Source organism: Halichoerus grypus, chromosome 3 (genome assembly GCF_964656455.1).
Source record: "Halichoerus grypus chromosome 3, mHalGry1.hap1.1, whole genome shotgun sequence".
Classification (NCBI taxonomy): Eukaryota; Metazoa; Chordata; class Mammalia; order Carnivora; family Phocidae; genus Halichoerus; species Halichoerus grypus.
Window position 1 is genome coordinate 168,670,235 of NC_135714.1, and position 16,005 is coordinate 168,686,239.

General features: G+C 42.0%; 1 protein-coding gene across 5 annotated transcripts in view; it reads left to right on the forward strand.

Annotated features, from left to right (window-relative positions):
• The window catches only part of SH2D4A (SH2 domain containing 4A), a 60,871-nt gene that overhangs the window by 38,487 nt on the left and 6,379 nt on the right, over positions 1 to 16,005 (forward strand). For 4 of the 5 annotated variants that reach the window (XM_036102379.2, XM_036102382.2, XM_036102381.2 and 1 more), the window contains 3 exons: positions 1,663 to 1,774; positions 3,458 to 3,668; positions 6,473 to 6,603. In XM_036102379.2, the coding sequence (XP_035958272.2) occupies positions 1,663 to 1,774; positions 3,458 to 3,668; positions 6,473 to 6,603 (454 nt within the window). Of the gene's footprint in view, positions 1 to 1,662; positions 1,775 to 3,457; positions 3,669 to 6,472; positions 6,604 to 7,943; positions 9,528 to 16,005 lie in introns of those variants that run through there. The other variant, XM_078069565.1, reaches the window with a different exon arrangement.

Genomic DNA, 16,005 nt, shown 5'->3' on the forward strand with positions numbered 1-16,005 from the left:
GTTTAGTTACACCTGAAATGAAAGACAGTGTATGAATGATCACCTCCTACATTAACTGTGATTTATGTCTTCCCACAATGATTGAAAACAAGTTTCACAACATCAATGTTTATATTTCAGTTGGGTGAAATAATTTAACAGAAAGAATGTCTTTATCTTTCTTTTTTTTTAAGATTTTATTTATTTATTTGACAGAGAGAACGAGAGAGCACAAGGGGGGGGGAACAACAGAGGGAGAAGGAGAGGGAGAAGCAGGCTTCCCACTGAGCAGGGAGCCCACTGAGCAGGGAGCCTGATGCGGGGCTCAATCCCAGAACCCTGGGATCACGACCTGAGCCAAAGGCAGATGCTTAACCATCTGAGCCACCCAGGCACCCCTGTCTTTATCTTTCTGTAGGAAAACACAAAAGAAAAAAAAAGACCTGTCAATTCTGAGATGCAGAGTGAAGCATGGTCAGTCTTTTCTGACCCTCTCAACTTGCTTCATTATTTAGGTGACCGAGGCTTTTATTTAGTTCACCAAGTGCTAAATTCAGCTTTCTAATAAGCACTCAGAAGGCAATACCCAAAAAAGTACTTTTTAGACCTAAGTGATTTGGTGTGTTAATTTTTCTTTAGTTAAAAACTAATTCCCTTCAAGTGTACTTAATGCCACAGAGCTGTTCACTTCAAAATGGCTAACATGGTTTTTATGTTATGTGTATTCTTCCACAATTTTTAAAAAGGTTAAAATGATAATTTTTATGTTATGTATATTTTACAATTTTAAAAACAAATTTCCTTTTTAAGGAAGACTCGTGTTTCTTATATTTCTTGAAGAGGATGCTTTGTAAAAAAAGTTTTTTTTAAACAAAAAATATTCCTTTTTGGGTCACCTAAAATCATGTGTACGTTCCACATTTTTAAATAATTTTTTTTAAGATTTTATTTATTTGAGAGAGAGAGAGAGAGAGAGAGAGAGCAGGAGTGGGGGGAGGGGCAAAGGGAGAGGGATAAGGGAGCAGGGAGCCCAGTGTGGGGCTCGATGCCAGGGCCCTGAGACCATGACCTGAGCCGAAGGCAGACCCTTGACGGACTGAGTCGCCAGGCGGCCCTAGCACCACATTTTAGACACACTGGTTTGAGGGCACACGGAGACACGGCTGAGACTGCTCTAGAAACGTACCGTTATCGTCATGGAGCCTGTCAGGTGCTGCAATGTTTATGCTGCTGCCATGAAGCGGTGTTTACACACTGCTTGAGGGAATTCACTTTAAAACAGCTAAGTGCTGTGTTTGAGGAAAATGAATATTTATTGAGTCTTACTATGTGTTACAGACTATGCGAGACACTTTTTAAATATTATTTAACCCTCACGATAACCCTATGAAATATTTTCAATTTTCTATTTCTATTTAGGCGAAGACAGCCTAAGAGAGGTTTGGTAATGGGCCATGTGGTCACACAGCTAGGTCCTGATAAAGTCAGCTTCAGGTATCACCAACCCCAAATTGCCTAGCCAGGGGGCCAGAGGGAGTTACATAGAAACCAGCCCCTCAGTGTCCCTGACTCCCCACCTCCTCCTCTCCCCTCTTCTTCTTCCTCCTCTCAGAAAACTGCCAGAGGTACTCACTAGTGTTTGTTTCTGTTTTTGTTTTTGTTTTTGTTTTTGTTTTTAAACAGAAGAAAGAATCCGTGAAGAAAACGCAAGATGAAGAACTAAAACAAATAGATCAGGAGAAAACCAAGCAGATTTATAAAAGCTGGAAAGAAGATTCAGAGTGGCAGGCATCTCGTGAGTACCCAGAGGCCTCCATAACACCTTAGACCCTCCAGGCCAATTCCTTCTCTTAACAAATGATCCATCTAAGAAGCATTTGAAATGGTTGTTGAGAGAATTATTGCTAAGTTGTTACACAAAGGCTTACGAGTCACTTCTTGAATAGTAGAAAAGTTCTCCATTCATCTTTGTACCATCACAGTTGTGATATAGCTATTTGATGGAATGGTATATAGCTCTGAAAAAACATGTTTTGGAAGAGGGTTTAATGACCTTGGGATATGTTTGTATCTTTTTTTCACTTGAAGAAGAAAAAAATATTATAAAATAGTATGAAAAATATCCCTCTTTTAGGATAGTAAAAGAACTGGAAGGTTATTAACATGTTAACAACTTTTTTTGGAGGGATGGGATTTGAGATTTATTTGAATTCTTCTTGTTATTCTGTACTTTTCTAAATTTTCAACAGTGAACTCACCTTAACTTTGTAATAGAAGAACCCAGGAATAACAGGTTGGATATATCAGCATCCCTCCCATACCTATGACCTAACCCTGACTCCTTTTTGAGTTAGCACTGCCAGAGATAAAACCCCTCAGGAAGAGGTCAGTGCAGGCTAAGGCAGAGCAGAGCATGCTCAGGGATGCTAGGGAAAAATGCAGCTTTGAGACACAAGGGTTTCCAGCTGACTCAGAGGTTTACCAGCCAGGTCATCCCTTGAGGCCACTTGAGAGAGAGAACAGGAGAATGGGAGTGACAATGTTTGCAGGATGTGGAGAATCCTGTCTTCAGTTCCATTACAATGAACACCATTAACATGACAGTTTTGTGAAATGAATATATTTGCAAGATCCAATCACTTCCATGCAGTGAAATTCTAGTGTAATGGAATATTTTTGGCATCTCTTTGAAGTCCAACATAACAGGGCTTGACCAAGAGCACCTGAAGTGCAAACACACTCAATGAAGATTAGTCTTAGCATCCTGCATTAGAGCCCTTTACTACTGTGTTGCTAAAACAGAAACAAAACAAAACAATAAACCCTCTATTTTACAAAGCAACATTAAAAGGTGGCTTTGGGGTGCTTTTTATGTGTACCAGCACATTCTCTGATTGTGGTGAGAATCATTTTATTTTTTTGGTCTGGTAGGCCAATTCACATTTGGTTCAGCTCTTTGGGGGCTCTGAGTGTGACCTGTGGCGAGCCTCTCCGATCTCTCACCCTGTGCACAGCCACGAGCCACGAGCCACTGCGCCGAGCAGTTCCTGACAGGCTGATCTTTGCTAGTGATGTGCTGAGCTGAGCTGAGGGATGTGATATCACCTCTTCCTATTCAAAGGCTCCCAGCCAGTTGGAATTCGCACTCAGGCTGTGTCTCATCACTTAGTCTTACCCAAATGCAGGGAATTCTCAAACATGTGGTTCTCCATTTCTGTCTCCTCCCTTCCTCCTCCTCCTCCTTCTCCCCCTTAGGAAGTCCTAAAACCCCTTAGAAAGACAGGAATTCTGCAGGGAATGCTGGGCAATTGTGAATGTGCAGGCCCGAATTATGTGAGTCCTAGGTGTTGATAGTGATTGTTCGTTATTATCAGCCGATGACAGAATCTCCTGACAGACTGCTCTCTTCACCAGCTGATTCTTCTCACCATCTCTGTGGGCTGACCAGGGCCTTTCTCAAACCCCCTTGTTTTTCTAGTGCGAAAATCCAAAGCAGCTGATGAGAAGAGACGCTCTTTGGCTAAACAAGCGCGGGAAGACTACAAGAGGTTATCCCTAGCGGCTGAAAAAGGAAGAAGCGGTGAGGGACCACAAAGCGCCCCAGGTGTTCCACAGAAACCAAAAAGACCCCCCCTTCCACCCAAGCCTCATTTCCTAAACCTGGCGGGATACCCTCGAAAGCCTCTTAGGTAAGAAGCCACACAGATGGCTTTAAGCATAGCAGTTGAAACTGGCTGATTAAAGACAAATTGCATTATGGGCCATGGGGAGTGGAAGACCAGCTGGCTGCCTGTGTAATTAAATTCAGCCTCACCTCTAAGCCTGTCTTCCCAGACACCTCGTCTGGATTCATCCTCTTCTTATCTATAAAATATCCATAGTTTCTTATAATTAAGATGCCCAATAACTTAGAGAGGATGCACATCGAGTTCAGTCCCTTCCTGTGCCACCAGCGCACCCCCACCCCCACCTAGTGGCAGTAGGCGAGCCAGTGAGGGGAGAAGCAGAAACAATGGGGGTTTCATCAGGGCTCACTATCGCTCTTAGTAGGAAACAATATCAAAGTAGGAACCTAAAGGCTTGCTGACTTTCATGGCATCATAGAGTTATATTTTCATTGCTCAGGATTAAAGATTTGATGGTAATCCTCATTCTGGGTTACAGAGCCAAGTTCATATGTTGAGAATTTGGAACTGTTCCTTCTTTGAATGAATACTTTTTTGGTCATGGTGGTGCCTTTGCCTCCTAGGCTATAGGAAATTAGGTAGAACAGTTTGTTTTGTAGAATCCCTGAAGAAAAATACAATGATATCATAGCAGAAACCCCCTTTCCCTTATGTTAGTTAACTGATTATAAAATTATTTTCTCCTCGGGCGCCTGGGTGGCTCAGTTGGTTAAGCGACTGCCTTCGGCTCAGGTCATGATCCTGGAGTCCCTGGATCGAGTCCCGCATCGGGCTCCCTGCTCGGCGGAGAGCCTGCTTCTCCCTCTGACCCTCCCCCCTCTCATGTGCTCTCTCTCTCTCTCATTCTGTCTCAAATAAATAAATAAAATCTTTAAAAAAAAAAAAAATAAATAAAATTATTTTCTCCTGGATGTTATGATTTCTTCATATTCTAATATATAGAAAGACCTTATTTAAAATATACCAAAAGAATCAAATAGTGATTGAATGAAACAACTATCTAAAGCCTTGCCTTCTGAAATGAAAACCAAAAATATTTCTCTGTTACAAGTATGGAGAAATAAAAAGCAAACAAATCTCTCTTTGCTTGGAGTCAGTAGTGATCTTCAAGGCTTTTCCTAATGGGGATTATGACCTCAGAGGAAACAGGAAGGTGGACCTTTTCCTTTACTATAATTATTTCTACTTACTCAACTGAAAGGTTCCATTTTGGGATGTGGAGACCAGAACTAAAAGATCATATTCTACAAAGTGACAGTTTGGGGAATGGTTTTTTTCTTAGGGACAAAAACCTAAGAAAAGTAATCAGAAACAGGTATCCTCGCAGTTTTGTGACCAGGTCACAACGGTGTGAGCTCCTGCCCAGGGTCCTCTTCAGTGCCCGAGCTGGTGTGTGCATTGGCCCCAGATCCCCAGCAGGGCTGTTTGTGTACCTGCCCCTGTTCTCCAGGCTCTTCCAAGGGTGTGACTATGACTTGTAATATGCCCTGGCCCACACTATTTTTAGTGCACAGTGTATGTGATTGACAGCAGTGAAGGTGGCCTTTAATAAGGGCAATTCTTGTTTCGAGCTGTGCTAATTGAGCTCAGTTTTTCCAACTTAATACACTTGCATGAAATGCTTCTTGTGAGGCATCCAGACTGGATGGTTTTTGGGCTGGGACAACAGTATGTGACCAAGGTCAGCTAGGAGCCAGCCCAAGAAAAGACAGAGATTGGCTGTCCTTAGAGTTTTTCTTTAAACTCCAAAGATTTCCCAAAGAAAAAGAACCTAATTTGAAAGCTAATAAGAGCACTCATGTAATCTCATGTGTGTGCAGGATCTGATTCCCAAAGAAGTCAAATATTATAGGCTATCTTCTCCAAAATGCTATGTATGTATGTATATGAATATGTACACACGTATGTGTACATCTGACATATGTCACATGTAACTCGCGGGGCCATGTGTTACCATAAAATGCAGAAAGAGCCATAAGTTAATTTACATGACAGGCATCCCAGTCGTTCATCCAAACTCGTCATTGTTTTTACCCTGAATTCTGCTCAAAATTAGTGGGCTGTTCTATGAGACTTGGAAATATGTTTATTACATTGCAGTGTTACTTTTTGTAATGGAAATTGACTTACATCCCAGAACTTTAGTTCTGCAACTGAATTTATTTCAAAATGATTCCACCGCTTGTATCTTTTTCTTACCAATTTTCAAACACTCTTCTTTCTTTGACTTTATTTTTCTGAGATTGTCTTTAGCAGAACCAAACCTCTTCAAAGTGTGGGAGAGAAGAAAGCAAGTCAGGGAGGTTGGAAACAGAAGGAAGGGAAAGTTTAATACTGAAAATGTTAGGAAAGAAATTTATTTTATTGCATTTCTTTTGTTTGCAAGAACATGCTCCCAAGGAAACTAGTGCTGGGGGTGTATTTCACTTTTTAATGCTTATTTTCTCAAATTTTAATTGGAAGTTAATGGAGCTTTTATTCATATAAAAATGAATTAAAATCTATTATTATTAATAGATTAACACAGCAGTAGCTCATACCCATGACTAACCCTATAGGACTGGAAAGACAAGTGACAGATTTATGTTTCTTCCTATTTTGTTGACTAGCACTTGAGGAGTTAGTTGTATAATGGCAGTAATTAGGGGTCCGACTTCCCATTAGCTCAACCCATGTAATTAGATCTTCAAATATATATAATCCTGTCTCCCTTTATACATGATTTTTATATACAGGATATATATGATTTTTGATGGCATTGTTTTCAAATTAGTTAAATCTAAGTTGACCTGTTTTCTAAATCACAGAAACCAGGGAGTGACCAGGACGGCCTCCAGCTCTGCCCAGGAGGACATCATTCGGTGGTTTAAAGAGGAGCAGCTCCCCCTGCGAGCGGGCTACCAGATGACCTCAGACAGCATAGCTCCCTGGTTCCACGGTGAGTACACAGGCGCCTCGACGGAACCTCACCTGACGACAGGTGAAGCTGTGTTCGTCTGTTAATCCACCAGGAGGGCAGAAAGCATAAAGGCTTCCTTTTATTTGTGCTGCCCAGGAAGAGTCTTTGAAATTATTTTCACAAAGCAGTTTTTCAAAGGTTTCTCAGTGAGTTGCAAGCTCATGACGGATTTAGAAAACAGTGAGCAGTTGTGGTCTCAGCATGTACTGTGGGGTAATTTATCACCACAAATAAAACACCACTGGCTGGGTGGGGAAAGCGGTGCCTCCTGTTCACCCACACTAGGGCACTTGATTGTGATCTCCTGCAAATGGCAATGCCTGCCATCCACCGTTCACAGCTGGGAGAGTCAGACACGCCCTTGGGTGTGGTGGGCAGGGCACTGGTTTAGCCGTCAAAGGGTCAGCTCTCCATTAGCAGTTGAGTGACTGAGCAAATCGTCTTTCTCTGTAACAAGTTGTATGAGCCTCATTTTCCTCACCTATTAAGTGAAGGAGTTGAATTTTATGATCTTTAACCTGAAAATTCTGTTACTTTGATCTGTGGTTCCATTAAGCAGTTGAAGCTGTCAGGTGAGTTTGTTAGAACCTGAGCAGATATTACCTAATAAACCATTTCTTAATTTGACCCTAGAAACTTGATTAATTCAAGCCCTCTGTCTAGCCAGCACACATTTCACTGCCCTCTCAGTTTCTTGGACTTCAGGAAAAGAAGTGGTTTCTTGCCTCAATTGGCTTCCTTAGGGTCTGTGGTTGAATTGGATTAATTGGCTCTATGTATAACAAAAGTACTTTGAAACAAAAATAAGGTTCTTTCACAGAGCACACTTGTCCTAAAGGGTATCTTGTTTTGAATCATGTTGAAGGCTTCTCTATTTTTTCTTATTTTTTAAGAGATTTTAATTATTTATATGAGAGAGCGAGCGAGCATGGTGGGGGCAGAGGAAGAAGCAGACTCCCTGCTGAGCAGGGAGCCCAAATCAAGGCTTGATGCGGGGCTCCATCCCAGGACCCTGGGATCATGACTGGAGCCGAAGGCAGATGCTTAACCAACTGAGCCACCCAGGCGCCCAGAAGGCTTCTCTCTTTTAATTAGTATCATGTCACACACAAATATTTCCACAAAAGTAGGGTCCCAAACAACTAACATGGCAAACTTCTAAAAAGAAAAAAAGCATTTGTAGTAGGCCCTCTGCTAAAGGGCTGCTTTCACAGTCAGATCATTACAGAACTGTCTAGCTTTCCTTGAAAATACGTGTTCTTTGGTGATTCAGGCTTTAGTAACTGTCCATTCCCTGAGGAGCTCCTCTATCCTCTTAGGACTAGGTCACAAGCCTACTTCCTTTCCATTCTGTTCAAAAGACGTTGGAAGAAGGAGTGACATCAGTGTCAAAAGGTGAGTGTTTCATGTTGCCTTTTTTTTTTCCTTTTTAAGATAAGCACTGACAAAATCAGTACTTTATAGTTTCTGTGTCATTGGGCAGAAGATCTTGTCATCCCTGATTACAAGGGTGGTAGTTCATTTTAATAACAGGAAATAAGAAATTGAAAGTGTTGGTTAATGTTTAAAAATCCTGGTACTTTAACAGGCAATTCCATTTGAAACAGTTGCTAAAAGCTAGGAAGATAAAGTTGGACTAAAAATCCAGTTGGAACCTTGGTTAAAAAAATAAGTTCTTGAGTTTTACATATAATAATTTATTAGTTGCTATTGTTATTCATTTATTTTCACTTATATAAATATTTATCATAGTCATAAGCAAAATAAATGATACAGTATAATGAAATAATACACAGCCATGTACTCAATGTAAGTCATTTTCTTCTGTTTTAAGAAGACAGAGTTTCACATGTTTCTATGATAAAGAGAAGAAGGAACATATCTTATATTTTTGAAATATAATTGTTTATTTTTTTTTAAGATTTTATTTATTTATTTGACAGAGAGAGACACAGCGAGAGAGGAAACACAAGCAGGGGGAGTGGGAGAGGGAGAAGCAGGCTTCCCGCTGAGCAGGGAGCCCGATGCGGGGCTCGATCCCAGGACCCTGGGATCATGACCTGAGCCGAAGGCAGACGCTTAATGACTGAGCCACTCAGGCGCCCCTATAATTGTTTATTGATCACGAGCCCTGTTTGAAATAATGGGATGGTAGCTCTTCTGTACTGGTTTGCCATCTTCCTTCTCTTATACACTCCATAAGTTGCCTTTCTTATATTACTGTTTTGGTCAGCTAATTTTTCCCCACAGAAGTTCACACTTTCACCCTTTTCATTAGCTTTAGACAGGATGGAAGTGGGTAGGAGAGGACAAGGGAAATGAAGACCACTGGATCTCTGGCTTGTGGAGCTGGGTGGAAGGTGGCATGCTATCAGTTGGGAGAAAGAATACAGGAGGATCCAGAGATTACGGGGATTAAAAAAGAAGGGCGACAATGAATTTATTTTGGTTATGATGAGTTTGAAATGTCTTTGGGGCAGTCATGTGAAAATATCCATTTGATAATTGGATTAACAGATCAGTGCTAGAGATAATGGATTAGAGTCAGCAGCACACAATGAAAAGCATGGGAAAGGATGACATTTTCCAGGAGTGCCCTGAGAAGATGCTTAAGAGAAGACCAAGGACAAGACCCCAGGAAGCACTAACACTCAGTGCGATGGCAAAGAAGAGCAGAGACCCCACATCTTTGTCTCAGGTTTCCTTTCCCACTTGGGGTCATGATGAGGCAAATATCTGGCCATGGGTGCCAGTTCAATGGGCAGTAAAGTAGGGTATTGCCTCTGATCTCCTAGATGTAAGAGCTTGGAAAATCCCAAGCGCAAGAGAGATCCAGAAATGCAGTACTGAACTCTACTTTGTGAGCATCTTTTGATGATCTCAAGCACATCTAGAAAAACAGTCTCCCCACTTCTGCTCCTCTCTCAGCAAGCTTTTCTCACAGAGGCCATGGGGTCTCAACTTTCACTGGACTTTTTGGTCCAGCTTGATCCGATTATTGCTCCAGATCCATCTCAAACCACGTTCCTCACAGAACCCTGCCTTGATCACTGCCTTCCCCCACACGTTGCCCTTCTGTCCCTGACACACCACACTCGCCCCTTTCCTAGGGCCTTTGCAGTTCTTCCTGAAGATCCTTCCATGGCCAACGTCTTAAGGAGCTGGCTCACATGACTGGAGGCTTGATGAGCCCCAGATCTGCTGGGCAGACTAGCAGGCTGGAGACTCAGGGAAGACTGGCAGCTCGAGTCCAAAGGCTGAACACTGGCAGAATCCCTTCTTGCTCAGGGAAGGTTAGTCTTTGTTCTTTTAAGGCCTTCAGCTGATTGGATGAGGCCTACCCACATTATGGAGGATTTTTCTCCCTTCCCTCATTTAAAAAATAATTTTTTTTGATTAGGAAATGTTTTGAACAAACAGTACAAAGGAAACTATAAGTAACACCAATGATGTAACAAATGTTGTATCTACTTTCGAGGACACAATGAATGTTAAAGCCATATTTACCTCATACCTGTTTTTCTTATTAAGAAATAAAGCCTGAAAGAATTAAGGCCCTCTCTTTTACTCCCTTATTGACATCTAATTACTTCTCTCCCAGGGGTGAACCACTCTTTTGAAGTTGTCCTTTTCATCCATATTTTTATACTCTCACTATGTATGTGTATGTGTGTGCATTTTTATAAAATATATAAAGATATATATAAAACATGCAATATTGTGTTTCACATTTACATGGTATCATGTTATAGACATTTTTCTGCAACTTGAGTTTTCTCCCAACATTACATTGTCTAGATTTTTCTTTGTTTCTAAATGTAGACTGGCTCATTTGTTTTACCTATGGTGCAGTATATTATAATATACATATTATATTCTGTTGGAGCTGTAATTTTTTGAGGGTCTAATATGTGCCAAGCGTTACATTGGGCACTTTAAAGGAAGTAACTTTTATTCCCACTTTATAGAGGTAAGAACCTAGAAACTAAGATGTTCTTTTCAGGTTTCTACCATTAGTGGCAATATTCAGAGCCAGATCTACTTAACTTCAAAGTCACAGCATATGTGAGCACTAATACAAGTGGTAACACCCATGTCATGCTTTTTATATAAGTTGGAAATTTAAATCAGTGAACAGTAATAACCACAGAGATTTGTTTCTCCAATACATGAGTGAGTTCACTAAATCTCACAGTGGTGAAGTGAAAGTGTCAAGGAACCTTCATTCAGCATAAGTTTTGCCCCATCCCCACCTATGAGAATAAGAAAAAAGCACATTTTTGTCCAGACACTATTTTGCTCACTCCCAGGTAGAATTTCAAGAAGCAGATATGTAGCAGTCAAATCTTTAATACAATGCCCCAAGGCCACAAGGGTTTGGAGTAATAAAAATGGAATCTATTTATTTTGCGGTAGTGGTTACCTAACTGTATACATTTGTCAAAAATGATCATTTGCACACTTAAAATTGGTGAATTTTATTGTATATAAATTATATCTCAAGCTGATTTTTTAAAAATGTGAAGTCCAAGAAGCACAGAGTCTTCTTAGCTCTTAGCATGGAAAGATAGTGCAGTTGACCATTGAACAAGGTGGGGGTTGGGGTGCCAACCCCTTGCACAGTTCAAAATCCACAAATAAATTTGGACTTCCCAGAAACTTAACTACGAACTGCCTGCTGTTGACCAGAAGACTTACTGATAACATAAACAGTTAGTTAACACATATTTTGTATATGTATTATGTACTGTAATCTTATAATAAAGTAGAGAAAAGAAAAATTAAGAAAATCTAAGAAAGAGAAAATGCATTTACAGTACTACATTTATTGAAAAAATCCACATATAAGTGGACCCATGCAGTTCAAACCTGTGTTGTTTGAGGGTCAACTATATAGTGTAGGCTTGGCACAAGACTCCAAGACCAGATCACCTAGGTTTGAGTTATGTTCTTCTCCTCTTTAAAAGGGGGTTAATAATATCTACACTGTAGAGTAGTTTTTGTTGTTTTTTTTTTTAAGTATATCATCTAATATGTGTAACATACGTAGAACAGTGCCTGGCACATAGTGTTTCTGTTATTATGGCTACCCAGAACTGAACAGCTTAAGAGTAAATTCACCATTCCTGTTCTCTCTGTCTTTCTCTTCATTATAATCCTAATCTTGCCACAAAATATTGCCGTGGCAGCATCATATACGAGGAATAAGCGGCACTTCAATAAAATAGATCTTAATTACTGCTAAAATGTCCTCCTATGCTATTTTGACAAGTATTTCTTTAGGGCCTGTCCTTAAAAATTCCAGAACCCAGGAGGTCACCCCAGAAGGCAACAGGAATTTGGAAGGACAAAAGGACAACTGCCAAAACAGGGAATAAAGTTGTTTGGAAAAGTTGAGCAGAACATTGCCAGTTGAGGTTGAGCGTGGGGTTGGGAGGGAAGGTTCAGCAAGATGGGAATGAGTCCTAGCCTTGCTAAAATAATATCTTCTATTTTCTAGATTTAAAATCTTCTGAATACTGTAAGTCTGTTTGGTTTTGTTTCCTTAGGAAGGATTGTTTTCTTATCTCTTTCCCTCCTGTCATCCTGTCTGTCTGGACCCTGAAATACAGTCCTTGTTTTTTGTTTTGTTTTAAGATTTTATTTATATTTTTACAGAGAGAGAGAGGGAACACAAGCAGGGGGAGTGGGAGAGGGAGAAGCAGGCTTCCTGCTGAGCAGGGAGCCCGATGCGGGGCTTGATCCCAGGGCCCTGGGACCATGACCTGAGCCGAAGGCAGACGCTTAATGACTGAGCCACCCAGGCGCCCCTACAGTCCTTGTTTTTATTCATTTTCTTCTTGCATCTGGTCACCACATTATAGCCATCTTTAAGACGCACATTATGGTCTAGAATGTTGGTAAAGTTGGAGAATTAGTGTTGGAGAGCCCTCCTGGCTAAATTTAACATCCTGCAAAGTCATTTTACTTATTCTGGTTCCTGATTATGAGTATCCAAAGTGTGTAGATATATAATTAACTATACTCACTAACATGCTTTTTTATACTTCTTCAAGCAGAGGGCCAACAGATAAATAAACCTGAAGTTTGAAAGTCTGTTCAGAAACGCACAGACTCATTTATTCCTTCTCTCCGTTAGCATATCCCATCTCCCGCTAATATGCGACAGTGCTCAGGAGCTTAGAATTCAGCAGGGACTGGGAGTAGGAAGCTGGGGGAAAGCTAGCAATAAGTGTATAAACAAATTTCTGATTTAGGAATTTTCTAATTGCTTCTGTTGTTAGAGAATTCGCATATTTGCTTTACGCATCAATAGCGGATCATTATGCCTCTGAAATGTAATGCACACTTCCTTATTCAAATATGGATATAATTAGCCTGCTGGTGAAATGTTTCCATCCTGATCTGTTTCTTGTGGATGTCATTTGTTGTCATGGTTTATAATTGAACCTGCTTCTCAATGCTTTAGTCCCAATATTTTATATTTTAAGCTACTTAAAAAGCAAATCCCTTTCACATCTGTGGGATTTCAGTTCAGTTCACACTGCAGCTATTTTGATTGCTTCCATTTTTGACACATGCCTCCAAAGTTTCTTTCTGCGTGGAGAGCAAGTCCAATCCATTTCTGTGGAGGCAGCTGCTCTCCGGGACTTCAGTTCCCTCGAGCCCAGCATCCCGGTGCAGCCCTGTGTCCCATGTCCCACTCCTCAGGCATGTGCCCGCCCACAGCCCCCGCGGCACAGTCCCTGAGGCTGAGTGCGCACAATGGGAGGGATCACACGGACAGAGCCTCACAGGGCCCGCCCAAGATTTCCTTCAGGCTAAAACCTTAATGAACCTGGGAACTGGCACTCATAAGTGATCGTCTGTCTGTCCTTCAACTATTTTGATGAGGAGTAGTGAGTTCTTCATTGTGGGGCCATCAGATTTCTGCCCCCCTACCACACAGAGACTTTCAAGCTTCTGTCTTTCCGAAGCACATCCTGCCTCGTTCACATACATGATTCATACACTTCGTGGAGGGGGGTAGGCTGTGGCCAGCAGCAAGAATCTGCCATGTCCGTGGGCGGCAGGGAAGGACACCTGCAAGTGCATCCCCAGCAGTCACTGGCCCACCCTGGAGAGGGGCCGGCACAGCTTTAGCTCGGAGCCCTGGGACTTCACCTGCAGTTTAGCGTGAAGCCTTCACCTACATTAACCATCAGAGCCCTTGGAATTATTCTCCGTAGTTCTATCTGACTGCCTAGTATTGGATCATATTCCCAAAGTAACTGAAGAGGAAACATAAAGAGGGTAAAGCTATGTACATTCATTCAGTCTTGAAAAGGGCTAGCTTTTCTGCAGCACATACCCTGCATTATTGTGGGGTTTTTTGGGAAGACCCTGACTTTTCTCATACTACCCAGCATTGCAAACTGGCTGCAAAAATGTTAGTATGTATTTCCATTAATGTTGGGAATAGTCCATTAACCCCAAAGGCCTTGCTTACTTGAGTTTTTTAAATGATGCCCTTGAGTCTTCCCCCAATGCTGCCAGTCACTGCGTGTCATGGCCTGCGTGTGCCCGGGAGCCCCATGCTTGCCATTACCGATGCCCAGGCTCCAGTCTTGTACTTTACACTGTGTTCCTGGAGACACCCAGAAGGACCTCGCAGGCAAGGGAAGGGGGGACTGGGTGGGTGAGGGGCAAAAGAGAGTCACCTGCTTTGGGGGTCTGACTTCAGATCTTTTATGGAAAGGGGGATTCTGGTATTTAGAGAAGTACTTTTAATCTGTGCTTTTGTTGCCAGAGTTTTCTTTGTCATCACATGGTCTGATTATAAAATTTGGACACTCCTTCTTTATGCTGGGAAAGGGGGCAGTAGAGTGTGGCCGTCGAGAGCACATCTCTGGGGCCAAATCCCAGCCCCCACCAACCAGCCGTGCAGCCTTAGGCAAGTCACATGACTTCTGAACTTCTGTCGCTCATCTGTATACCACAGACAATGATGTTACCTGCCTCACAGAATCGTTCGAAAGATTCATGAGTTAATATATGTGAAGTACTTAGAGCTGAGTGTGACACACAGGAAGCCCTAATTAATAAGTGTTAGCCATTACGGTAGTGAAGAAAGAGCACATGATGTAATTTTAATTCTTGAATTATTAAGGAAACATTATGAATAATATTTTGAGAGCTCTATTTTTCCTCATCCCAAGGGGCCTGAGACCTGAGGGCTTGACACCACAGTGTATCTCCCTCTAGATAGAGGATCTAGCGAGGGTCTCAGAGCCCCTCTGAAAATACTTCCTTTAAATACTGACAGGGTTAAAGAAAGCATAAAGTAGAAGGGAGCTAAAGTGGGAAAATATAGAGCCCTTGTCCAAGTTTAAGACCTCTGTACACTTTGCATTTGGCAGGGTTGCTACTTGGAAAGAAGTTCTTCTAAAACTCAGTTTTTTCTTTTATTCACCCCTTATCTAGGCACTTTGCAGTGTGGGACTTTGAGGTCACCTTAACAGCGGAGATGAGTTCCTTCATGAAAGTTATCTTAGTGCTGTTTCCTCCCTGCAGGGTATTCTGGGCAGCCCAAGAAGCAGAGAATATAGGACAGATGACAAAAGAAGGAATGAGAGCTTCTTGGCAGAGCTCTGGAAGGGCAGCCCCCAGGCAGCTCTCAGCAGACCCGAGGTGTGGTCACGGGGAATGCTGAAGCCTGCTGTACTCTGGGGCTTTTCAGTCCCCGGCAACAGGAATCCTGAGCTTAGGGGAGGCGGCAGAGGTCACTGATGCATCAATTCTATATCCAGATGACTGTACTTAAGTCATCACTGACAAATGCATCTTCTTTATGTTGCCTGGGTCAGGGGTGCCTGGGTGGCTCAGTCAGTTGAGCGTCCAACTCTTGATTTTGGCTCAGGTCATGATATCGGGGTCCTGGGATCAAGCCCTGCATCAGGCTCCATGCTGAACTGGGACTCTGCTTCGGGATTCTCCCCCCGACCCACCCCCCCTCGCCTCCCTGCTCTATGTTGCCCAGGTTGGAAATGAACACCTCTTTGTGAAATAAATATTCATGGTTTATTTTCAGCCAATTTCAGGAAAATTTCATGAGCCCAATGGGGGTTAAAAAACAAAATATTTGAGTGAGAGACAAGAGACCTGAAACCATCACTAACTAATCCTATAACCTTGGGCATATACCTATTCTTCAGTTTTCCCATCTGTATGGTGATGGTAATAATACCAGTTCTGTTTATGTTGAGTTGTTTGGGAATTAAATGAAATAGCAAATGGAGGCACGCTGAGCAATGCAAAATGCTAGCACAGGGGTAGTATTCTGGTTGACCTGGTGAGAGCCTGGACTCTGGGGTCAGACTGCCTAGGTTCAAGACCAGTGCT